Genomic DNA, 23,417 nt, shown 5'->3' on the forward strand with positions numbered 1-23,417 from the left:
TCACCTTTTACAAGTATCTAATCACCATTTCCATGACAGGCCCGAAGGCACTTAAAAACACACGCACAATACAGCCCGTGGGTGACAGGGAAAATTTGAATATAATTGAACTTTATCCTATTTCAGTAAATATCGAGTCTTTCCATAACTTTGCCATTTTCTCTTAGTGTCACTGAGTTTCTTTTCACTGAAAATGATCAAAGTTTACAACCAATTTGCATCCAGTTGGAGTGAAACCAAACACGCAGCTGTTTACCTTCCGATTATAATCTCGAGCTGAAGGTTTAAAGGTTCTCTATTTACCAGCTCGTCACTGGTGGTAACAGCACAGTGTGAACAAAACAGACAGGAATCTGTGGGCTGCAGTGAGTCTCCCGCCTCTGCGTGTGTCACCGTCTGCGTCAAGAAAAGACAGAGAGGACACAGAGACAACATGTGTAACACAAGAGCACAAAGTCCGTAGCACTTCCGGCTTTGTTCAACACAGCGTCTTGATTGAAAAATGCTAATATCAATCTTTGGTGAATGTTGTGTTATGTGTATGAATGGTAAATGCTCTGAAATCTTTCAGTAGAGGCTATAATTTGGAATTGTCTGGTTCTGCTTGAGCTTTTAAAAGTGCACGTTCGCTATTGTTGTTTAATGGCGAATTAAACCAATCACTAGCCAGCTAGTCCGACATGTTGCACGCAGCAGTGCGCAGGTGCGAGGCTTCAGCCGGTTCTAAGACAGGGAACTCTCTTGCTCTAACACCGTGTCTCTTCGGGAGCTCCCAACCAGTGCTCTCATATTCACACTGGGCACTACTGTGTAGCTTCACATAAACACAGGCGGACACAAAATGCTCAGCTGGCTGGACCGTTGACAAGACCCATAACTTTTTGTCCACTTCAGCCCTCCTTATTATTATGCTGTCTTTTACTTTGTGGTGAGTAACCAAACATTAATTCACCGTGCTATAATATTTCGTAGGGTTTTTGGTATTAATTGTACTTAAAAGTGAATTGAAAGTTTTTCTTGTTGTTGTTTTTTCATGTATACCGCTTTATGTGTATGAAGCATTGCGTCGCTTATATGATGGTAACGTAAGACTAATTACTACACTAATTATACAGTTGCTTTGTTTCAAATTAGCTTCTTAACACCGTTTTGGAGTCATAAATACTTCTTCTTTTTTTTTTTAATACCCCAAACAAACTGCAGAATGTGTTAACTGTGGTGCTGTGGAGCGTCAGTGGACATTTGCTTTAATCAGTTTAAATGGAGGCTGTGCCCGCAAGTGTTTGTGCCCGTGCAGGGAGCGCGTGGACAGCGGGGAACAGTGTTGTCATTGTCGCTGACAGGACCACCGTGTGTGTCTTCCTCCGCCAGAGGTGAAGAGGTCAGCCGCCTAATGACTGTTATTACGCCAAACAGGAAACGACTCCTGCACTCCTCCGGTGAAAACCCCGTTTGACATCTGCGTAACATTCCTGAAGGGGTTTTAAAGTGTGCGTGACGACAAAAGTGAAACACACTAACCGTGCGTCGACGGAGTTTGGTTTTACAATGATATCACAGTGAAACGTCTTCGGCCTGTCCTTTATTTCTTAAGTGTATTAACCCCGTCACAGTCCCTTTCCATATACACGTGAGAACGCTCGTGCACACTGCTGCTGCTGTTGCTTTGAATCTTTTGAATAATTGATGTCCTCTCAGTGGATACCTAGATGTACAGTGAAGTCTCTGCTCTGTCAGATGTGCAATAAAAGTGATGTAACTGGGCCACGAGACAGCTATAGCAGCACTGCATTGCAGTGTTAATTGGAATTGCATGGACTGTAATTGTGTTTACAGGAAAACATTGTTTTGCTACATTGATAAGAGTCATCTATGAAGCACCATTCAAGCTTTGTAACTGTACAAAATACTTGCTGAGCTGTCTCTTGTTTTACCTCTTATTTGCAATGAATCCAGGAAGTTAGTCTCTGTGCACACAGACACGCACACGCCGGTTTATTTGGTTGGTATTTGCTTTGCTGCAGACAGTCAGAAGTCCTTTGTCTAGTGGACCGTGACTGACTGTGTGTAAGTGCGGGATAATGGCAGTTAGTGCAGACAAAGTTACACAATGCTTCTAACAAGAAGACATGTCGCTGTTTCACCTGATGTGAAGATGCTGGAGCTTTTTTCGGTAGCTGCTGTTACCAGTTGGATTCCTAACACTTGGCTGAAAACGTCCCACTCTATAAATTTTAACTTATAGTGTTCATATTGAACCTTTTGTATCATGAGTTTTCCCTCGAGAAAAGAATCAAACCCAAGTTGAGCCTAAACATTAGCAAAAAAAAAAAAGAAGTTCTTTTTCTTTCTCCAAATGTGAATTTTTGTTGTTTTCCTCAACTTTTGTGACATCAAGCTGAACATTTTTGAGTTTCGGAATTGTCCAAGCAAAACTAAACATCTGAAAAGTTTCGCTTTCAACGAACTTGTCTGGTGTTTTTTTTTTTTTTTTTTTTGTTATCTTGAAATTTTTTTGTGGGTGCAAGCTGAAGGATCTCGTAATATTTGCCAGACCGATGAAAACAATTCAGTCCAAAGTCAGTCGAGAACTTGGCAGTCAAAGCTATTACCTGTTTTGCTGACATCCTCTTTTTTTTTTTTGTACGTTCTGAATTTCTTTCTCTGCAGATTCTTAAACCTTTGCTGTGGATTGTTGCCCTCAAATTACTTTCATTTGGATTTACTTTCCATGTTCACATCCAAAAATGGCAGCAGCTCGATCCATTACACCCTTAGCATACCACTGTTTGCAGTATTCTTCACGAAAAAACTTGAAGAATCACTGGAATGTTTATTGCCGTGCGGGAATAGAAGACGAGCTGTTGTTGTTGTTTTTTTTCTTCTTTTTTTAACTCTCAAACTCTCAAACGCACAGCTGGTTGTAATTAAAGTGTAGGATTTCAGTTCCCATGAGTACTTTTCTGAAACCTTAGTTTGTAGGATATTCTCTGTCAAAATGACATCAAGTGAAACAAACTTGTGGCCTGAGACCAGCTCGACCAGCAAAAGTTGCAGTTCTCAGCAGGAAAGACTGTCAATTTCAAAAGGTGGTGTGAGCGTTTGGAGCCTCAGACAGATGTGCGAACACATCATTGTTACGGTGTGGCAACATTTTGCGTTCATGGTGAACACCGTGAATAATTCATAGATATCTTCTGATGGATATCTTGCTGGAGTGGTCAAATAAGTGCCGCTCTTTGGTTGAAACCAGATAATGAATCACTTTAGTTTCTTACATTATTAATCAGAGCATTGATTAACACAGAGTGTTAGTTATTCCAACCAATGTCCATATTTCCTTTGTGTTTGTGTAGATTGTGCATCAAACATCACTGCCAAACAATGAGAGGCATCCTGAAGAGAAAGTTTGCAGCGGTAGAGACGAACCCCTCCTACCCATCTTCCTCTTCCTCTTCGTCTCCATGCTCCCTCTCCTCCCCTGCCTCCTCAGAGTGGGAGTCCGATGGGGAGGGCAGCTCCTCTGTGGCCCAAGACTTCACACCTCACAGTCCTGCTGCACCCAGCACTTTGTCCAGTAAGTATCCCAGCTAGGCACGACTGTTTATTTTCGCCCCTTTCAAATAATGCAAACCTCTTCCTTATCTGCCCGTTTTCCCATCAGCGTTTTATAGGAGTGTCTCTTATCACCTGGCAGCAGCAGTTATGACTGACTGATATGAAAACGCCAGCCTTAGGACCGCTCCAGATAACACGCAGAGAGTGACTCGCCTCTGTGGTGTAGAGGATCATTTGCCTAAGCAATAGGAAGTTGTTGAATCGATTTGAATAGCAGGATCGCTTCAGACAAGTCCTATCAAATGGCTTTATTTAGACATAATGAAACTCAACATGCTGCCACTCATCACTTGCAGTGATAAAAGGTGATAAGACAGTCACTGCTGTCGAGCCTTAAACCCTTTGTGTGTCACACCCTAGACCCCCGGATCAGATTAGGAAAAGCTCAGAGAAAGCAGCACAGGGGGGATATCTTCCAGGATGGACAGGCATCCAACAGATGATGTGTGAATGTCCAAGATTGGGCTGACGCAGTTCCAGATAGATTCATATTCATGATGACGGGCAGCTCCAGGTGCATTTCAAGGTCCTTTCTGGTGCTGCTACAAAGCAAACAAATAGACACGAAGGAAGAGAAAATGACACAGGAGGAGAGGAAGAGTGCTCCAAAAAAACGAAAATCCAGATCCATAATGTCTTGGATGAGATAAAACTAGATCTCCACATGCCGGCTTGAGGACATAGATGAGGAAAAAGGTACAAAGGGATCAGGACGCTTTTGTGCCAGCAAATAGAGGGTTCAAGAGGTGTTTTCAGAAAGGTTACAGTAACCTCTTGAGCAGGACGAACACAGTCTATACCATATGTACCAGGCATGGAAGTGTTCAGACAAACAGAGCCGTTGAGACAAATAGAGCAAACTGCTCTCTGCTTTTAGCTACTTTTTCAGCTAGAGTTCAGCCTTAGCCACGTTTACATGTCAGACAATTAGCTGAGGCCAAAGCGGTAAACTGATGGACATTAGACTGAAACAGTCATAGTCAGTTATATCCTGGTACACCTATAAATAAGAGCAGTCAGAAACGGGTTTACATCTTTTCACCTCTATTGATCCGTCATTGTTGCAATCCTGGTGTCGCCTTTCCATGTGCATGTTCGACTACTGACCCCAATTATTTTCGTAAAGCACGTGAGTTCAAGGGGCAGTTTTTATCAAGCATCAAGAATTACTTCATATAATTGGGCTAAAAAAAACAACAACCCTCTTAGAGTACTTCACAGTTGCATTTGTCATACTGTCTTTGTGTGAAGCTTCTTCGACTTTCTTTCTTTAAGGAGAACTACTTCTGACAAGAGTGTGAAATTTAGAAGGATGGCATACGCTAAAAATCAAATGATGGGAATTTGATGTTTTTATTAAGAAAAATAGCGCTTTCATGTTTCTGTATGTTTTAACATGATGGATTTCAGTAAAATAAAGTTAGGGAGATTAAAGATCAAGAACATCCAGTTGATTTTACTGTAGATTGTTATGATCTGTAAAAGTGTCAGATTCCCTTGTTAAAACTTGATCTGATGTTTCTGGTGTTTGTTTTTCTAACACAACCAGTTCGGTCCATCCTGAAGAAGCCCAAGCTTACAAAAGGACAGAGGAACGTGCGCTTTGATCAGGTGACAGTGTTCAGTTTCCCACGCTGCCAGGGCTTCACCAGTGTGCCCAGTCGTGGAGGTGCCACCCTCGGCATGGTGCAGAAACACAGCGCCCTCCAAAGGTACACAGTGGCAGAGCATGCACTGGAACAACGGCACAAGCGCAGACTGAGACGCCGAGAAAAACTGAGACAGGAGAGGTTTGAGGCATTAAAACACAAAGTAAGTGTACTTGATTTATTCTACTTTCACTGCTCTTCAGCACAAACGTCCGCTTACTTAATCTATTTTGCTGATTCCAGCTGATCGTTAGTGGATCTGTTGACCAACATGAAGCAGACAGGCTCTCCATGGATCAAGTCATCGATGAAGACGCTGACGTTCTTGTGAGAGACACCGAGCAGGAGGATGGAAGTTTCCTTCAGCCATTCTCCTCCAAACAGCGGCAAGCCATCCTCCAGGCAGCAGAGGTGAAGTTCATTGACAGGGAGGAGAAGAGGCAGCTTCACGCCCTGCGGCTCTCCAGAGAAAACTGTGGCTGTGACTGCCGGGGCTTCTGCGAGCCTGAGACCTGTGCATGCAATCTGGCAGGCATCGGATGCCAGGTACACCACTCACTCACTACATATATGTAAATACTTTAACCAGGGAGCCAGCATACAGTGTAAGGATGAATATGAACTTGATTTATCCACGATGACTCTTTTTCTCTCCCTGCTTTCTTTGACTCACAGGTGGACCGCTTTAACTTCCCTTGTGGATGCACAAAGGACAACTGTGGAAACACCCAGGGGTGCATCCAGTTCGACGCCAGGCATGTGCGGACCCATTACATCCACACTGTCATGAGACTAGAACTGGAGAGGCGACTGCAAGCTGAAACACTGAGCCCAGAGGACCAGACAGGACCTCCAGAGGAGCTGAAGTATGAAGACGAGGACGAGACTCATCCAGTGCAGGATAAGAGGTGTCCCTTTGGGTTCACCTTGGAGGAGGATGGCCTTCCTCTCACCATGCCCGCTACACCATCCTTCCATTTCACCCCAGAGCGGTTGGTGGTTGAAGAGAACAGCTGCAGCAGCGACATGACTGAATCCTCTTGCTCCTCCTCTGACTCTGACGCAGCAGGATTCCTCAGTGGGAGTCAGAGACCTCCTGAAGTTGATGGAAGGCTCACCTCTGCCCTTAGTCGTCTTGACTCTGAAAATAACAACCCTTCCTGCAGCCAGCTGAGGCACAAAAAACAACCACTCACGCAGCACAGCAGCAGCTCTGCCACTAATAATACCACTGCCGACAGTATAGGACCAGAGGCAACCATGACATTCACAGACAATATGAGCAGGACCTATCTTGATGAGAACGCCAATCAGTCCAGAGAATTCTTCGATGACGACTCTCTTGAGGACTTCCCCAACACCCCCTCCCCCACTGTGGACTATTCCTTAGGCAGATACGTGGACCTGAGCCTCTCCTCTGAGTCCGACCTGGAGTTCTTCGACAGCGACTACCCATTCGGACCACTGTGCAGCTCTTTCAAAGAGCATAGGCATTCAGGCAGTTTTCAGCCCCTCCAGCTGTTTAGCTCTGTTAATTTACCACAGTACGAGTCGAGCACTCACCTCCTGGAGTCTCTGATTGGCCTGACTTAATCGAGAACAGAGCAGTTATTCTAGAGACGCAGAGTTTTTATAGTTGATTTGAAAAATCTTGCGATATATAGCAAGAACCTGTCTGAGAGAATGAACTGTAAAGAGCACTGCTTTTATATATTTGTAATATTTAAATGTACAAAGAATGATTGATAACCTATTTTTCCTAACTGCACAATGTTTTTTCTACTGCCTTAACTGCACACTTGAATAATTAGTATGTGTCTCGTTTTTTTTTTATTCCTAAACTTAATGATTTCTGTTGTGTTTGTTAATTATTTTTCTTTCTTTTTTTTTTTACCACAAACACCAAAATTATCAGATTTTATATTGATTTTATTAGACAGAGTTGATACATTACGGGAATTATTTTCACAACGTGCTCACTGTGAATTATCCTTCATGTCTTGAACAGTTTGTTCGGAGAAGCTCTGTACTGGAGTTAAAATAAAATAAAACATCTTTATTTATTTCACATTTGTTTAAAAAAATGGTAATGATTTGCTCTGTGGAATCTTGAATAGATGCAGATTTGACTAATTCAAGTAGCTGAAGCGATGGTATAGGTTAATAGGCTTTACATTTCAGAGGATTTAATGACAGCAGTTTGAGTGATTTGTGGGCTAAGAGTTTCTCTTTGGCTTCTGTTATCATCCACAACAATTATTAATAGATTCACTTCTGTTGCACCAGTGACATTGAAAGTACTGCAATGTCAAAGTGTGCAGGCAATACCTGACTTTTGACAGCAGCCTTTTTTCATTCCCTGTTGCAAGAAAAGCACATTAACATTGACCTTAAACCTTCCAGTGTGTGTGAACATTACCAAAACTCATATGCAAATTGAATGCGGTGGATATTAGTGCTTCAAATCACACCTGTACTTTCTTTGAAGTGTATCAGAAGGCGTCCTGTGATAAAATGATCCTTGTTTAATTTGCTACCGCTATCTAATCATTGTTAAATTCTTATCTTAATTTCAACACACCACCACTATAAAAGAGTAGTAAAATATGAAGCAACCCTGGCACTATTGGAAATTAATAGTAATATAAACATTAAAATACTTGAGGAAATTCAAACTATATAATACTAGGTTTGTGTCGTCAGTGTACGCATGCGCTGTGCGTTTCTGCTCGACAGCAGCGATGCTCGATTGTTGTGGGCTGCTAACAAGATGGTCGCAAAGTGTCAGCTGTAGCAATTATCAGGTTGTTTTTCTGACGATAACAATATTTAATTGTATCCAGCCAAAATGGGGTTATCACAGAGTTCAGAAGCGTCGGAAGGAGGGACGTACGGATATCACGTGCATGCCGTAAGTCTAACAGAACTTCTCAGTTTTGAAACCGAAGCAGCGCGTCCTGCAGCTTATCGTGAGACGTTACTGTATGCTAACAGGGAGCTAGCTTAATAGTTGCGGTGTAAAACCTGATGAGGTGGCACTGCTAACCTGTTACCCCAAGTGGGAATTCATACACAAAACTAACATACCTTGTTTTTCTCCATTTGTGTGAAGTTATCTTGAATCTCACAAATTAACTTCTCTCGAAGTGTCCTAACATTGAGAGGTTGCTCATGTGTGTTATGATTTGACAAGATAATTTTCAGTACGAGGACTAACCTCCTAAAAGAGGAGAAATGTTTACAAGTCATAACTTTACTTTAGGCTACGCTGTGCGGCAAAAAAATAAAAATAGGGTGTAGTACTCAGTTTCATTACAGTGCTGCCGAAATTATCAGTCGAATAAGTGATAAATCTACTAAGACTTATGCTTTTTGAATGTGAGTTTCTGACAGGTTGTATAGATTAGAGGAATTTAGAGTTCTTAAGTTGTTATAAATGACTAATTAATGAGTCCCATTAGTAATAATTATTATGGAGTAGTTGCAGGAGATTTTTATTAGACTAACATAATGTTTATTCATTTTAACTTTGATAGGAATTGTATAACTTTATGCAGAGATGACGCTCTATTAGTTAGTCGATATGAAGTTTCCTGTGTTGACTTTGGCAGGTGCAGCCTAGTTCCCCTGCAGAAAAGGCAGGGCTGCAGCCCTTCTTTGACTTCATTCTGTCTTTGGACAACAGAAGACTTGTAAGTATTCATATACAAATGTACATTAGTCACAGACCTCTGATAAGAGAAGTAGAAGAACATGTAAACAGTTCATCAACACAGGCTTTGTTGCTATAAATCAAATCCTGCTCTTTGACCAGAATGAGGAAAATGACCAGTTAAAGGAGCTCCTGAAAGCCAACATGGAGAAAGAAGTGAAAATGGAGGTGTACAGCTCTAAAACCACAAGGGTCCGTGAGTTGGATGTGTTGCCGAGTAACATGTGGGGAGGCCAGGGTCTGCTGGGTGCCAGTGTTCGCTTCTGCAGCTACCAAGGAGCCAGTGAGAATGTGTGGCATGTGCTGGTGAGCTGCATCTCAAAAGAGCTCTGAAAACCCACTGACCTTGCTGTTATAAATGAATCCTTTACAGTTTGTTCGTTCCATTTGGTCCTTAACTTAAACTGCTTTCTCATAGGATGTGGAACCCAGTTCACCTGCAGCACTGGCAGGGCTTCAGCCCCACAGTGACTACATAGTTGGAGCAGATCAGGTGTTGCAGGATGTAAGACTCATAAGATCACGTATCTCCACTTATGTTCAATACATGTTGCAGTTTAAGTTTGATCATACAGTACTGTGAAAAAGTCTCATTTATTGAAATGTGCAAACATCAATGGAACGGCATATATGTATATAAGGCAAAAACAATGCAATTCTACAGAGCTTTAAGTAGTCTTCAGGAATAGTTCTCCATGCTTCTCGAAGGACATTCCAAAGCTCTTCTTTGGATGTCGGCTGCCTTTTGTTCCGTTCTCTGTCAAGATGATCCCACACTGCTTCAGTAATGTTGAGGTCCGGGCTCTGGGGAGGACACACTGTACATACACCATGCTGAGATATGTCAAGTTTTCAGCTAATAGCTCTTTGGCAATCTCCGTGTTAATGCAAAAATACTAATCTGTGTTTGTGAAACTGTTATCTGAAGTATTTTTCATTGGTGCAACTAAAGAAACTGGAACTCATTATGTATATTTGCAAGTTCCAAAGTGCATAAAGATACCATCTTAAATGGGTTCTTTGCTAAGTTGTTTGCAATGTTTTGACACACTGTCCCTTGGGTTAGGTTCCTTTTTTTCTTCTTCTTCCCTTTAATGATTCATCGGTCAATGCTGAGTTACTTAAACAAACAAAAAAAGATACTTCTGGAAAGGGTCAGGTACCAGGAATAGAATGAAAATAAGCGAAACAGCAGCCGATGTCCAACCTTTGAAAGACCCTCAGAAAGTCTGGAGAACTATTGCTCAAAACCACTTTAAAAGATTACAAGAAAGTCTGGCTGCTTGGATGCAAAATATTAAGAAATGAGGGGTGGTTCAAGACTTTCACACGGTACTGAATGTGATGTGTTCCTTGCACGTTACCTGATACACATAGAAAACTTAAAGGGATAATCCGGAGTAAAATGCACTTTAGGTCAATTTACGGGATGTTGGGAGTACATACGTTGAGTTGACATCAAAATCATTTAATTCTGATGTGTTTTGAGAATTTTGATTTGACCGTTTTCAGCCAAAAGTCGTTAGCCTAGAGGAGAGTGGGGCATATGGTATCGCCGCTACAAAACGCTATTTTTACACCTCTTCTACAGCTCCAAACAACATAACACTTACGTGGTAGTGAGTAGAGGGTCCCTAAATCCAAACAGAAGTGTCCCGAGGTCTTCATGTGGTCGGATAGAGAGTCCAGAATGAATTTAAAACCAGCCAGTATCTTTCCGGAAATGCTCCTGCTGCAGCTGGCATCTTCAGCGTAAAGTCCGTATAGTAGAGCCGAGTGTGGAGTAACACGCTCTGGAAATTCACAATTTCGTTGCCGTTTTTTTTTACAAACATAGTCCAGTATTTCTTTCGAAAGCCAGGATAGGAACAAACACGCACCATAACTCCAAAAGTTTGCTCCGCTGTTTGTTCAATAATCTGCTCACACACCTCTCCTTCTTCTGTGATGGTCACTCCAGTCACACAAAAGACGTCTTCCGTAAACAGGAGGCTAGGTCACGCGAGACGTAAGGTCACGTGACATTTTATAAAATTCCAACCTGTTAGTAAGCTAGGCTTTGCTGTTGCATACAACTTCATTTCACTTTTGAAAGAAATACTGGACTATGTTTGTAAAAAAAAAACGGCAACGAAATTGTGAATTTCCAGAGCGTGTTACTCCACACTCGGCTCTACTATACGGACTTTACGCTGAAGATGCCAGCTGCAGCAGGAGCATTTCCGGAAAGATACTGGCTGGTTTTAAATTCATTCTGGACTCTCTATCCGACCACATGAGGACCTCGGGACACTTCTGTTTGGATTTAGGGACCCTCTACTCACTACCACGTAAGTGTTATGTTGTTTGGAGCTGTAGAAGAGGTGTAAAAATAGCGTTTTGTAGCGGCGATACCATATGCCCCACTCTCCTCCAGGCTAACGACTTTTGGCTGAAAACGGTCAAATCAAAATTCTCAAAACACATCAGAATTAAATGATTTTGATGTCAACTCAACGTATGTACTCCCAACATCCCGTAAATTGACCTAAAGTGCATTTTACTCCGGATTATCCCTTTAACAGCCGCGAGTGTGTCTGTAAAAGACCATCTGTGCTTAATTCAAGCTTTTTGGTTTCCAGTCAGAGGACTTCTTCTCGCTGATTGAGGCACATGAGGGTAAGCCCCTGAAGCTGCTGGTGTACAACACACAAACAGAGGCCTGCAGAGAGGTGGTGGTCACACCCAACGGAGCTTGGGGAGGAGAGGGCAGGTATGAGTCAGAGGAAAAACAAGGACATCTTACAGGGTGAGACCAAAACATTTTCCATCTCATAGCCTCATACTTGTGAATTTATATTTGGGAAAATGATGCTTGTGTTTGGCATCACTAAGGGTTATTGCCACATGAAGAGAAGGTACATGCAGATGTATTCTGTTCTTTCTAAACTGTAGCCTATATTTTGGGGGATTTTATTCAAATAAATCCACTAGTAATCACTCAGGGTACACTAAATCACTTGGTGTCTAATGTACCCACATTTTTCAGCTTCACTTTAGTCCAAAGCATGCAGTTTGTTCAAGAATTGGTGCTGTAATTGTTCTTGCTGAATTTGAACATTTTGGCCCTTAGTTTGGGTTGTGGCATCGGCTATGGCTACCTGCACCGCATCCCTGCAAATCCTGACGTGCCGACAGTGAAGCCTTCTTCTTCCCCTGTTCCAGAGGAGGACCCCTCTCCACAGCCACATACACACGGATACACAGAGGTAAATCTGCCCATTAATGTCTCAACTAATAGCTCGACTCGTCCAATAATCTCACAAGTAACAGTAAAGTATTTAGTTTAAAATAGAAAACTTCCAGATGATCTCTTCACAATCATTCAACAACAAAGTCTTAACGTTTGAATCTGTCCTTATTCACATTATTTTCTTGTTTCCAGGCACCTCTGATGGCTCCTTCAGGCCAGAGTGATGAATTGTTGAGCATGGATCAGATCACACTCCAGGAAGCTCCGCTACCTCCACCCATTCAGCGAGTCATGGACCCTGGTCAGCACAGATCCTGTTTGCAGTGATTTAAGAGGATCATGATACACTCCGTGACTGTGAAATACTTCCTGAAATAGTTAGATAAATGGTGCTGTTCTTTCCAGGCTTCTCTGACTCTGAAGTGGCAGCGATGAACCCCGACACTGCGGACCTGGTGGACAAGCTGGACCTGTCCATGTCGTCCATTGACATGACTAACACCTCACTGGCTATGCACGAGGAGAAGGATGGTGAACTGTCTGGTGTTGGTGAGTAAACATAGCAGTTGTTCTTAGCTGCATCCAGGAGCTTTTCTGTAAAGATATGGCTGCTAAACAAGACTGTTCTTGACATTTAAAAAAAAATTTGTTGTTGTTGCGCAGAGGAGCTGGAGGACAGCGCCCTACTTTCATCATCGACAGAGAACCAGAGTGAGCCACTGGAGCACAGTTCCCAGGGAGCCCTGGACCTCTCTGTTTCTCTCACTTCCACCGACACTTTGTCTGATTCAGGCCTCCCACCAGCTGAAACATCTCACCTGCTCCCGGAGTCCGCTGACCAACAGAGCTTGATCAAGGAGTCCAGCCCGACTCCTCACACCGGCGCTGCCCTTCCAGAGGAGCCTTCGGTCCCCGCAGACGACTCTCCTTGCCCGTCTCCCGTCGACCTCGCCTCAGCCTCCGCTGGCAATGAGTCAACTGGAGTCCATTCTCCTCCTCAGGCCGTCGAAGATACACAAGAGTCGACGTATGAGTCTGCAGAGCCTGTGAAGGTGACTCCTGCTGCTCAGTGCAGCCATGAGCACGATGAGGAGGAACCAGAGGAGTCACACTAAGAGTAAGCTGCCATCAGGCTGTACAGAGAGAACACATATTTAATATGGAGTTGACAATCTTACTTTTTTTTTTTTTTTTTTTAGCAATGCATATATAGGAGACACAGGTTAGACTGAGCAAAAAATGTGCCCTCTCTAATTTTATCTTTCTTGTCTACATGAGAGTATGGCTGCATCATTAAATGACTGGAACACTACATGAAAAACCTACAGCATTAACACGGCAGAGGAAAATAACTAGTTACTGCAGCAATATCCTGTTTGTTTTATATGTGAGAGTTAAGTTACTTTTAGCCAAAAGGGTTGTAATTTTTAACATTTTCAGATGACACGGGTAATGATACTTTTGCTTCTGAAACATCAAAGCGATAAATACTTGAATGCTTCCAAAGATAAACACATTTCACTACTGCACAGCTCAGCTGCACCTTCATATCTATAACACTGTCACGGTCTTTGAAACTACGACAGTGGCAGTCAGAGACGCACTGTTAAATCTCATCAAGATGTTCTAAAGAAGCATCGTTTACATCAATCAGACAGAGCTTTAAATCACAAGAAGCTGGACACTTTGAGTCTACGTCCCCCTCTACTGGATTTTAAAGGGCTTTAGCTGTACGATTATTAGTCCTGTTGTATTGAAGTGAAAGTACTGGGTGCATGTTTTAACAACAGGTCGGCGGAGGTCAGTTTGTGTTTCACACTGTCTTTTTTTTTTTTAATTATGGTGGTAATTTGATTTGATTTTTTTTTTTAAACTTCATAGCTTGTGAGAAGTTTCGTATCAGATTTTTACAGCTGTACAGCCAGTCATTTGCACCCCCCACCCCCATATGTTTATTTAGAATAGAATTATTTTCACATGTAATTAACATGATCTATGCAAAGTTAAATTAGCGCTGCCTGCAAGTTTACAGGCAGCGCGCGTATGTTGCGTGTTTCCTTTCGAGGTGAAACCTTTAGTCTGGCATCTTGGGAGTACTCTAGATGAGTGTTAGTTTTCTGCTGTTCTCTTTATGGGGCTTTTTATTATTTGTCATAGTCAAAGTAGGTGCAAGTGTGTAAAATAAGGAAGTATTTTTTGCAGATTTTATTAATGGATTGTGTTTGTTGTTAGGGATGAGCGCAGAGGTGTTGGATGAATGTAAGGGGTGAATCTTTGATTGTTAAACAATCATGTCACTTGATTTTGAAAGAAAAAGTGTCCTTTGTTTTTATTTCACGCTCACCAGCTGGAACACGTCACAACATCCATTTATACTCCCCACAGATCCGTCATTGTTAAACCATTCCAATTTATTTCTTTGAATGCCTAAAATATACATATTTCACAAATTATTACAACAAGGAATATTGCAGTGTTATGGCCTAATCGTGGTACACATCCTGTTTTTGGCCAATTTAGAGCTCACCCGACACGTCCTCCGTTATGGCGTTACACACACTCATCGTGGCAAAAATTAACTCCATAGAATTTCCTGTGAAAATATCCGCCACCCTGCTCGGAAACGCGCTGAGAGACGCAAAAGTTAGCGTTTATTTCACTTTGGTGAACTTCCCACAGTGGCTGGATGCTCATAAACTCTTGGATGAAATTCCCCGTCGAGTTCTACTTTACGGCCATTAAATCTAAATGAAATATACAATAGGAACAGCCCTCAATGTCACCAGAATCACCGCTTGTGAGCCAAACACAGCATGTAATTACGAGTTATTGTAGGATATATACCTTATACATAATTTTCCAATTGCTAAGATGACTTGAAACAACTATTTTCAGTGTAAACTTGAACTTCTGGGTTGCAGTGAATACAACAAATGCAATTCTTAACATCCAAGTCACATTACCTTCATAATCATGAATGTGCTCTAGGGATTTGGAAAAACAACTGTTGAAACTGTACAAGAGAAAAAAAAGAAAAAATGCTGCAAAACAAAGTAATTTCAATCAAATGTTGCATGTATATTTACAAAAAGAACATTCATTCCATGAAGAATAGCACAGCTAAAAAATAAAGACAAACACAAGTGCTTCTGTCAGTGAGGTTCAAGCTCGGCGATAGTTAGATGTCTGAGTAAAGGGTTAATTCAAGTTAACATGGTCAACAGAGCGGATGAGGATTTCTTTTTTTTTTTGGGGGGGGGGGCTGTGATGCTACCCAGAGACCAAGTGTACTCCTGCACTGGTGATTCTGCTGAGACGGGTGCAGTGTTTGTAGAACAGGAACAGTTTCTGGAATGTACTAGAGCAAAACAGTCTACTACATCCATGTGCCTACACACACACACACACTCAGACACGAATACAGACCGTAACTTCAGTCGTTTAAAAATAAATGCCAATCGGAACGAAAGGGGAAGAAAAAAAAAAAAAATCGAAGAGAAAAGAAGTTGCTGAAACATGGAAAAACAGTCAATTCCTCAATCTTTTAAAGAACCAGTACGGACCACTCCCCCACCCCCCAGGAGTGTGTTGGCTGCGCCGGACTGCTCGGGTCACTTCCCTATGATACACCGTGATTCACACCCTCGCAACTTTACTGGATTCTCATACTGCGACTCTTGACCACACAATGGGGTTTAGGGTACTACATATCAGAGGTGGGTGGTGATTGGCAAATGAGAAAGAGTTCTGGTTGTAAAAACGGCGACTTTCACGTGGACTTCTGCCTATAGTGAAGTGTCAAGTCCCCTCCGCTCTTCCAGATAAAGTGTTTAACTGTTCGCAGGTCCATGTTGGGGTCTAGAACCTGGTTAAAGGACAAAAACAAAGACGTCACTTAAATGAACGACACGGCTGCGATTACTGGATACTGATGGCAGCGTGCAAGAGATAAACACGGAACTTTTTATTTCTTTAAAAAAAAAAGAGTCAACATGCCTGGTCTTGACACATAAGCTCGATCTTCTCCTCAGCTAGCATAGCCATGTCCTCTTCCTTCTCCTGCTCCCCCGGTTTATCGTTGGCTGAGGAGCTGGTGGTCTGCGATTCGTTGTCCAGGTTTATGATCTTCTCATAAACGTGCTCCATCACCTTTCTCACCTGGAGCATGTCGCTGGCAGAAAGACGGTCCCTGAGCGACACAAAGAAGGCATAAATCGGGTTCTGCAGGTGGGCTGCAGCCGTCTGTACAGGCCGCTTGCTTTTTCTGCAACGTGACATGCCAAACTCACTTTTTTAGAGTTTTTGCACCAGAGGAAGAATGAGGCTGGAGGTAGAACGGGATTTTGTTGAACTTGGGCATATTTTTCTGGAAAAGAAGAAGAAGGACGACGCGTGTTAGTGACGGCGGAAACAAGATGTCAAAGTAGATGTAAACTCCCAGCTCAGAAAACACTAAAACTGGTCCGTCTGAATTCTGACATAAAAGCTTATGATATTCTTTAAATATCGTATGAAGCTAATAATAATAAATCATGATAATCGCCGACAGGCAAACAGCTAGCTTTAGCTGTAGGATATAGTTTTTGTCTTGTATGGCTTTCCCTGCCTTCCCCCACAAACTGCCTATTCCAAAAGGAGGTTGGGATAGTGTATAAAATGTAAATAAACAGAATAAAACATAATGCAATGATTTACAAATCTCATCTTTGATAAAAAGTGATGACTGTTGAATGCGAGACATTTTACCATTTATAAAAACAAAATATTTACACATTGGAATTTGGCAGCAGCATGTCTAAAAAAGTTGAAAGCGTAAGAAGTACCAAAAAGAAGCAGCCGGAGGAACATGTTGCACCTAATTAGGCAAATCGGCAATGGGTCAGTAAGATGAATGAGTAGAAAAAGAGCACCTTAAAGAAGCAGAGTCCTGAGAAGTAAAGATGGGCAGAAGTTCACCAAGATGAGCTAAAATCAATGTGGCAGCACCGCATTAAAGTCAGCCACAGTTAGACGTGCCAGCCACACATGCGGGTTAAAGCTCCTTTATGCAAAGAAGGAAGCCAGATGTGAACATGGCACAGAGAAGCCACTGCCATCTCTGAGCCGAAGCCGATTTAAACTGATTGAGGCAAAGCAGAAAACTGTTCTGTCAGACAAATTTCAAATTCTCTTTGGAGATCACCGGTGTTGGAAGGTTTGTACAGGTTTAACAGAAGGTCTCTCAGTAAGAAACACTAAACCACATCTATGACAACTGTATGTAACATTTGTCACTAAGTAGAATCAGAATGTCTCACTTTAAAAACAATTTTTTTTTGTGTTCCATTATGAATGAAATATTTTGGTTTATGTTTGTAAATCATTGCTTTCTGCTTGTACTCACATCTTACACAGTGCCTCAACTTTTTTTTTTTGGAATTGGGGTCGTTCTAGTTTTGGAATTTTTTTTCATATCTTGCAGTAATTAAAGTAAGAGGAGAAGTGACAGAAGACGAGTGACAGACAACGAAAGGAGGGACACGAACTGTACGAAAGGAGGTGAGAGGAAAGAAAGAAGAAATTGACGTAGACATGTAAAGAAAAAGAAAACCGAGATAACATCAAAGCAGCATCAATACTCACATCTACAGTGATATCAATAACCCACTGTGGGACCGTCTCATTCAGCAGCATGGACTCGGTCTCGCCACCCGAGTCTCTACATAACAACCTGCAGCAGAAGCAACACGGAGGTGGAATCAGACTCGCCTAGAAACAACTGTCTGGGTTTACAGGTCACCCTCACTCACATATTATGGGTTTGTTCCTCAAACAGTACCTGAAAAGAGTTCTGCCTCCTGCTTCTCCAAAGATGACGGGGGTGTGTGGTGGAACCTGGAAATATCCGTTTCCTTTCTGAACCCTGTTCTCCTGCTCGCCGTTCACTGTGGGCACAAAAACGGAAAGCGTTAGAATAAGAAACTCTGCGACACTTTGGGTAAACGTCGGCGTGCGGCACATCTGTCTTTGGATGGGTTCAGTTTTAGAAAAAATAATTTTGTGACTTTAGAAACAATCTGCTCACCGTGGTTCACCTCGTTCTCTTCCTCGTCCATGGGGTTGATGCGAGTTCTAGGCCAGAACTCCAGCAGAGCCTGGAGCAACAGTCCACCCAAGTTCACTGTGGGGAGGAATGAGAGCGTTTCCACGGTGTGACTCTAGAGCTTCGGCACCGCGTTTATTTGAACATATATTTGTATATCAATGGGTAGTCGCCTACACTTTGGGTCAGAGCCATCAGAACTTGAAAATCCTGCATCCTTTGCAGACACCCAGGCAGCGAAGCAGTCACTCTCGTCCAGAGTGATAGTAAGCATCTATTCGGGGTGGAGCAGATGAACACAGGCAGCGTACGGGTGAACACGCGAGTTGGAAAAGATAACAGCTGCCAAAGCAACGCTTGAAACTCACCCCAGTTTTCAGATCAACAGAGAACCAATTTGGCACGTAGACCATCTTGAAGCGCTTTTTAATCTCTTCATCAAATTCCACTTTCCCTAAGTCTTCACCCTTGCAAGCCTGAAAGTTAAAAAAAAGCAACAAGAAAAACAAAAAAACAAAACAAACACACAAGGTCAATTTCACCGACAGATATCAGGAGATAAAACTCATTTTTGAGCAAATTTGCTCAAAATCTGCAGAGAAAAATCAACGTGGCAGAGCAAATCATAAACAATTAACCTTTGGCACATACCACCACCCCCCCACAAAAAAAATCCCAGATAGTAATAAAAGTACTAGTCTCCTGGGAAGTTAAAAAGAAACAAAGAAAAAAAAGATATCGCTCTTAAAAGGCCTCTCAGAGTCAAAGGGATGATTCCACATAGCTGGCTCCCTGACAGCTTTACTGTCCTGTGATGGAAAATATCAAAACGAAGTTCAGAGTGACAACAAATACTTCAAAAACTAATTTAAAAAAAAAAAAAATATATATATATATATATATTCCTTTGCACGCATGTCGAGCCGCACTTCTGCAAAATCTTCGACATGAGCAAAGGATTATGGGCGCTTGGAGAAGATTCAGGATGCACAGAAGCGAGCTTGTGGCAGGTACACACTGTGCGATACCAGCAGTCATATAAAGGCCACTAACAGCCGGACTGTGAGGCACACGTCCGAGGATCTTGGCTGCAACGTGTTTGATGACTGTACGACGACCCCTGCTGAGTGGAAGACTTTGGTTTCATGAACTGAAGGCTGAAAAAAACAGATTGCTCACACACTGCAGGATGATGATTGTAAACACCGTTTCACCACCAGTCTTTTACGTTGGTCATCTGAGAATCACAGCGTGTACTAAGCTGTAGTACATCACAGGATTCTCTGTGTCAGAACGGTGCCTCAGCAGGATTGGACCAGGAAGGCCGTTAAGGATCCTTTCGAGACATCGCGAGGCAATCAATACATCTAGAATATCAAAACTACGGCGTGTGGTTTACCTTTAGTACATCCCAAAATGCCACATTGTTGTTGGTGTCTTTGGTGAGTATGTGTCTCTTGTCATTCAGAATGTGGCACTGTATAATACTGGCACCTCCTGCAAAAGCAAGAGAGATCATCTTCTTTGATTACATGAAATACCAGAAAAGGTGATTTGGAGAAGTTTTTAAAACAAACAAACAACTTTACCCTTAATGACTTGTTCCGGCTGAGTACACAGTGGAGTCAGAGGTGTGCTGCAGTCATTGTCATACTCCCCCGATGATCTGAAGTTGTGCATTCCCTTTAGAGACTACACAAGCAAGCAGAAAACACAAAACTAAATTAAACACACACACCCGCAGAGAACAGCCAAACTCATTAAAGATCAACCTGGATTTTCAGAATCACCTCCTTACTCCTTCACAGAGCTGTGACTGATTAATATAAATACATCTTCTGTGTATCGCCGAACCAAATCACGTAGATGATTTAAAGTTTTACACGAACTGCAGGAGGATCACAGCTGAACAGCACCGGCGCCTGGCTGGGAACAAGCGTTCCTCCAGACTTTATCAGGTTTGACAGTCGTACGCTGATCTCAGAGGGGTCACGCATGCTTACCCATTTATTAACGGATGACTTGGTGGTGGACACCCAGATAGCTGGGGGTGGGTCAGCAGATCTGTCCAGTTCCATCTAAGCAAAAGAAAAAGACAGTAGAAAGGTTGAGTGATTCCAAATGGACGGGGGACGGGGGGGACGGGGGCATGGAGAAGATAATAAGAAAATAAAACTAGCTAATCGCACAGTAAAAGGGCTTCAAATGCCAGAAGTTACATAAACACATTTGAAAACCTGACAACAGACAAGACTAGAACCTGGTCCTAAATAATACAATTTCCAAATAAAATCTTACTAAAAGTCTCAGAAAGATTATTTAATTTCAGCCGTGTTTGCTAAAACGGGGGCATCGAGCTTTGCTCCAGGTGCTCTGACTTCTTACCTTAAGCACCGGGGCCTTCTCCTCACAGATGAGCACGCGGATGTCCGGGTTACGCAGGTCAGTGCAGTAGATCTTTTTGTCTCTACCTCCAGAATATACGTGCGTAAAGGCCTCATTGACCTGCAGGGCCCACACCCCCTCGTCGTGCACCCGGTAGGTGGCGATGCACCTCTGCTGCCCGAGTGACCAGAGCCGGATGGTCCCGTCTGAGCTGCCCGACAGGCACTGTAAGGGAGGCGGCGGCAAACCCGCAATTAAAAACCTTTTTCTAAACACTGCAACGTTTTAGATATCTTTCAGCAAGTCACCTGAGTGCCGTCTCGATTCAGCAGCAGTGACTTCACGTTGTCCGTGTGGCCTTTGAGCTTCATCAGTTTTGCACATGTTCGAGGATCCCACACTCTGAGAACCTGCAGAAGAAAAGAAAAATGAGGGGAATAATGAATATAAAACACAGCAAATAAGCTTTCAGTTCCATTAAAGCTTGTAGATGCAGCTGATACCACTGAAGCCCAAAAGCCTCACACAAATTCAAAAGCTCTGGACGTGTATCTGTAATTTAAGTGTATTTTTTAATAAAGCTTCAGGCTACAGCTGAATAAATATTCTAAATAACATGACAGCATGACAGGTAAACTAATCACAGTATAGGTTTATTCAAGTTTCCCTTCTTCATGTGTGTGTATGTGTGTGCCACTCAAACCCAAACCTTTTCAGTGGATCCAGAAACGATAACTGTACCCATCTGGTTCATGGCCAGACTGTAGATTGAGTCCTTGTTCCCGCTCAGTGACGAAGCTGTTGGGAAACAAACGGTGGTGAGTCCAAAGGTGGGCTGCAAACTATCTTCCACAGACACTGTCACGGGGTTTAAGTCATTACTCACTGGTGACCGTGTTGTTGGAAGCGGTGAGAGCCGTTAGTGTGTTCACGTCCCAAAGAAAGATCTGTCGATCCAGACCCGCCGACGCCACGAGCTCCTTGTCCTTAGCGTAAGCTAAAGCTTTGACATAGTCCTTGTGTGTTCGTAACGTAGACATACAAAATCCTTTGTGCGCATTCCATACTTTGACTGTTGTATCCGATGAGGCAGATATCACTAAAAAGAGAGACCCGACTGTCAGAATAGAGGAGAAAAAAACAAAAACAAACGAAGCCCCAGAAGCTAAAATGCACAATGCCAAAATCCTAAAATTACAACTGATTACAACTCACATGTTTTCCCATTGCAGCAGAGGACTATGTCATTAACCCAATCTGTATGATGCTCCATAGATGCAATGTACGGGTCCTGCTGCAATGACAAAGGCAACATTTGAACGGTTTCATTACAAAGATTTAAGAGATAGCGATGCATGTAAAAATCTGCCCAAGTGTGAAATAATTTACTATCCCTATACAGCTTAAGAGGATCATGAACTTTACCTTGTGCTGATAGACGCTCCATATCCGGATGATGGAGTCCCTCCCAGCAGTGAATAGCCGGTTCAGGGCAGGGTCTAACTGGAGTGCGTTTACCCCATTTCGATTGTACTTTTCCACTTCATCTCTAATGACGTAGGACACCTGTGACACAAAGATGTATACGAGGTCAGACTCCTACCCGGACAACCTCTAATGTAACTCAAAACACATCTACTTTCAAGCTGAAACACGGTTCGTGCACTTGTCTTGTAAGGGCCTGCAAAGGTAACATGAAAATTAGATTAAAAAAATTCTTACACGGAAGCAGAGAGACAACGCATTTTCGCTTTAAGATCTGGCACACAGGACGAGCGCTCGTGCGGTAGCGAACTGGGAGCACGACAGAACCACTGATGCGGCTACGTTTTACCAGCAATTAGACGGAGCCGGGATGCAGTGGTAGCCTAGCTACCATGAACACCGTGCCAGCATCAAACTGCAGTACTTAATTTATACATGCTTTATGGCAGAATGTTGTACCAGTTTCTAAGATACTACGTTCTCTTACACGCACTTATGACACAAGTGCGTCTAAATGACAACAAAAGCATGTTGTCATTTAGACGCACCCGCACCAGAAGGCGCTAATACCTCACCTAAGCTAAGCTAAGCTAAGCTAGCTAGGTTAGCCGGCTTGTGCTATGAGTCATAACAGCAGGGCTGCTTTTGCTGGTGCTTTTTGCTGGCAGTGGAGTATTTGTGATGCACCTCTTTAAGCTGAAAAATCTAATGTCACCGTTGCCACAGACTTATTAGCGATGCAGCTCTCAATATTTACCTGTACTTTCCTCCGCCCAGCAGCATTTTGCCTGTGATGCGTGGCCATCTTGCATGTTGACAGTCAATTCATGTGATGCTATATCCGGGGAACAATGAAAAAAGAAAACATGCGTACCTGAGCTTCATGGGTAATGTAGTTTTTTCCACAGTCCCTCACTTTTATCCATCCATTTTCCATACCGGGCTATTAAAGCTGCCACTGGGCGACAAAGTTGAAATTGTTATGTTGTTGTTATTAATAAAAACGACTTTTGAGCCTAGAACCTGTGAGACTTATGGAAACCAGTTTTGAACGGGGTTCATTGCTGTAACAGCACAGCCCAACACACATAGATAAAATTAAATATTTAGAAAATGGAATCATTACTCTTGTCGCTCTTGGAGGATGTCCATTCATAGGTTTTATCTGGTTGAAAGAAAACTGAAAATATGACACAAAACTATTCAATTTATCAGCAGAATCTTTTAGCTTTTGAAAAACACACCTTGAAAAAA

The 23,417-nt window shown here is 42.6% G+C and overlaps 3 protein-coding genes across 6 annotated transcripts; 2 read left to right on the plus strand and 1 right to left on the minus strand.

Moving 5' to 3' along the window:
* The first annotated feature begins 782 nt into the window (after nt 1-782).
* On the plus strand, nt 783-7,335 carry LOC142399278 (cysteine/serine-rich nuclear protein 1-like). 2 transcript variants are annotated; one of them, XM_075483861.1, is made up of 5 exons: nt 783-928; nt 3,357-3,577; nt 5,168-5,430; nt 5,511-5,813; nt 5,943-7,335. In XM_075483861.1, the coding sequence occupies exons 2-5, from the start codon at nt 3,385-3,387 to the stop codon at nt 6,858-6,860; spliced, it is 1,677 nt and encodes a 558-aa protein (XP_075339976.1). In that variant the 5' UTR covers nt 783-928; nt 3,357-3,384; the 3' UTR covers nt 6,861-7,335. The 2 variants fall into 2 exon arrangements, with proteins under 2 accessions (XP_075339976.1, XP_075339977.1); XM_075483862.1 differs by lacking the exon at nt 783-928 and adding an exon at nt 960-1,439.
* A 676-nt stretch (nt 7,336-8,011) lies between these two features.
* gorasp1a (golgi reassembly stacking protein 1a) lies at nt 8,012-14,527 on the plus strand. 2 transcript variants are annotated; one of them, XM_075483865.1, is made up of 9 exons: nt 8,012-8,178; nt 8,879-8,959; nt 9,082-9,285; nt 9,398-9,484; nt 11,601-11,767; nt 12,092-12,227; nt 12,404-12,512; nt 12,617-12,760; nt 12,875-14,527. In XM_075483865.1, exons 1-9 carry the CDS (start codon nt 8,116-8,118, stop codon nt 13,324-13,326), a joined length of 1,443 nt encoding a protein of 480 aa, XP_075339980.1. In that variant the 5' UTR covers nt 8,012-8,115; the 3' UTR covers nt 13,327-14,527. The 2 variants fall into 2 exon arrangements, with proteins under 2 accessions (XP_075339980.1, XP_075339981.1); XM_075483866.1 differs by having other exon boundaries at nt 11,601-11,731.
* Nucleotides 14,528-14,601: 74 nt separating this feature from the next.
* LOC142399279 (WD repeat-containing protein 48) lies at nt 14,602-23,000 on the minus strand. 2 transcript variants are annotated; one of them, XM_075483864.1, is made up of 18 exons: nt 22,921-23,000; nt 22,104-22,244; nt 21,894-21,969; nt 21,565-21,777; nt 21,388-21,476; nt 20,987-21,088; nt 20,679-20,903; nt 20,297-20,371; nt 19,883-19,985; nt 19,693-19,790; nt 18,662-18,769; nt 18,471-18,567; nt 18,276-18,371; nt 18,030-18,135; nt 17,834-17,921; nt 16,501-16,577; nt 16,208-16,400; nt 14,602-16,076 (listed from the first exon to the last, which is right to left on the minus strand). In XM_075483864.1, the coding sequence occupies exons 1-18, from the start codon at nt 22,966-22,968 to the stop codon at nt 15,981-15,983; spliced, it is 2,031 nt and encodes a 676-aa protein (XP_075339979.1). In that variant the 5' UTR covers nt 22,969-23,000; the 3' UTR covers nt 14,602-15,980. The 2 variants fall into 2 exon arrangements, with proteins under 2 accessions (XP_075339979.1, XP_075339978.1); XM_075483863.1 differs by having other exon boundaries at nt 21,894-21,972.
* Nucleotides 23,001-23,417: the final 417 nt, after the last annotated feature.

Source organism: Odontesthes bonariensis, chromosome 14 (assembly GCF_027942865.1).
Source record: "Odontesthes bonariensis isolate fOdoBon6 chromosome 14, fOdoBon6.hap1, whole genome shotgun sequence".
Lineage (NCBI taxonomy): Eukaryota > Metazoa > Chordata > Actinopteri > Atheriniformes > Atherinopsidae > Odontesthes > Odontesthes bonariensis.

Bases quoted from the DNA above. Each gene is read 5' to 3' on its own strand.
- LOC142399278 (XM_075483861.1), top strand. From the start codon at position 3,385: ATGAGAGGCATCCTGAAGAGAAAGTTTGCAGCGGTAGAGACGAACCCC. The intron at 5,431-5,510 runs GTAAGTGTACTT...TGCTGATTCCAG, and splicing joins TTGAGGCATTAAAACACAAA to CTGATCGTTAGTGGATCTGT. The intron at 5,814-5,942 runs GTACACCACTCA...TTTGACTCACAG, and splicing joins TGGCAGGCATCGGATGCCAG to GTGGACCGCTTTAACTTCCC.
- LOC142399279 (XM_075483863.1), bottom strand. From the start codon at position 22,968: ATGGCCACGCATCACAGGCAAAATGCTGCTGGGCGGAGGAAAGTACAG. The intron at 22,245-22,920 runs GTAAATATTGAG...TTTGTGTCACAG, and splicing joins CTGGGCGGAGGAAAGTACAG to GTGTCCTACGTCATTAGAGA. The intron at 16,077-16,207 runs GCATGTTGACTC...TCCTTTAACCAG, and splicing joins AGCTTATGTGTCAAGACCAG to GTTCTAGACCCCAACATGGA.
- gorasp1a (XM_075483865.1), top strand. From the start codon at position 8,116: ATGGGGTTATCACAGAGTTCAGAAGCGTCGGAAGGAGGGACGTACGGA. The intron at 9,485-11,600 runs GTAAGACTCATA...TTTGGTTTCCAG, and splicing joins CAGATCAGGTGTTGCAGGAT to TCAGAGGACTTCTTCTCGCT. The intron at 12,228-12,403 runs GTAAATCTGCCC...TCTTGTTTCCAG, and splicing joins ATACACACGGATACACAGAG to GCACCTCTGATGGCTCCTTC.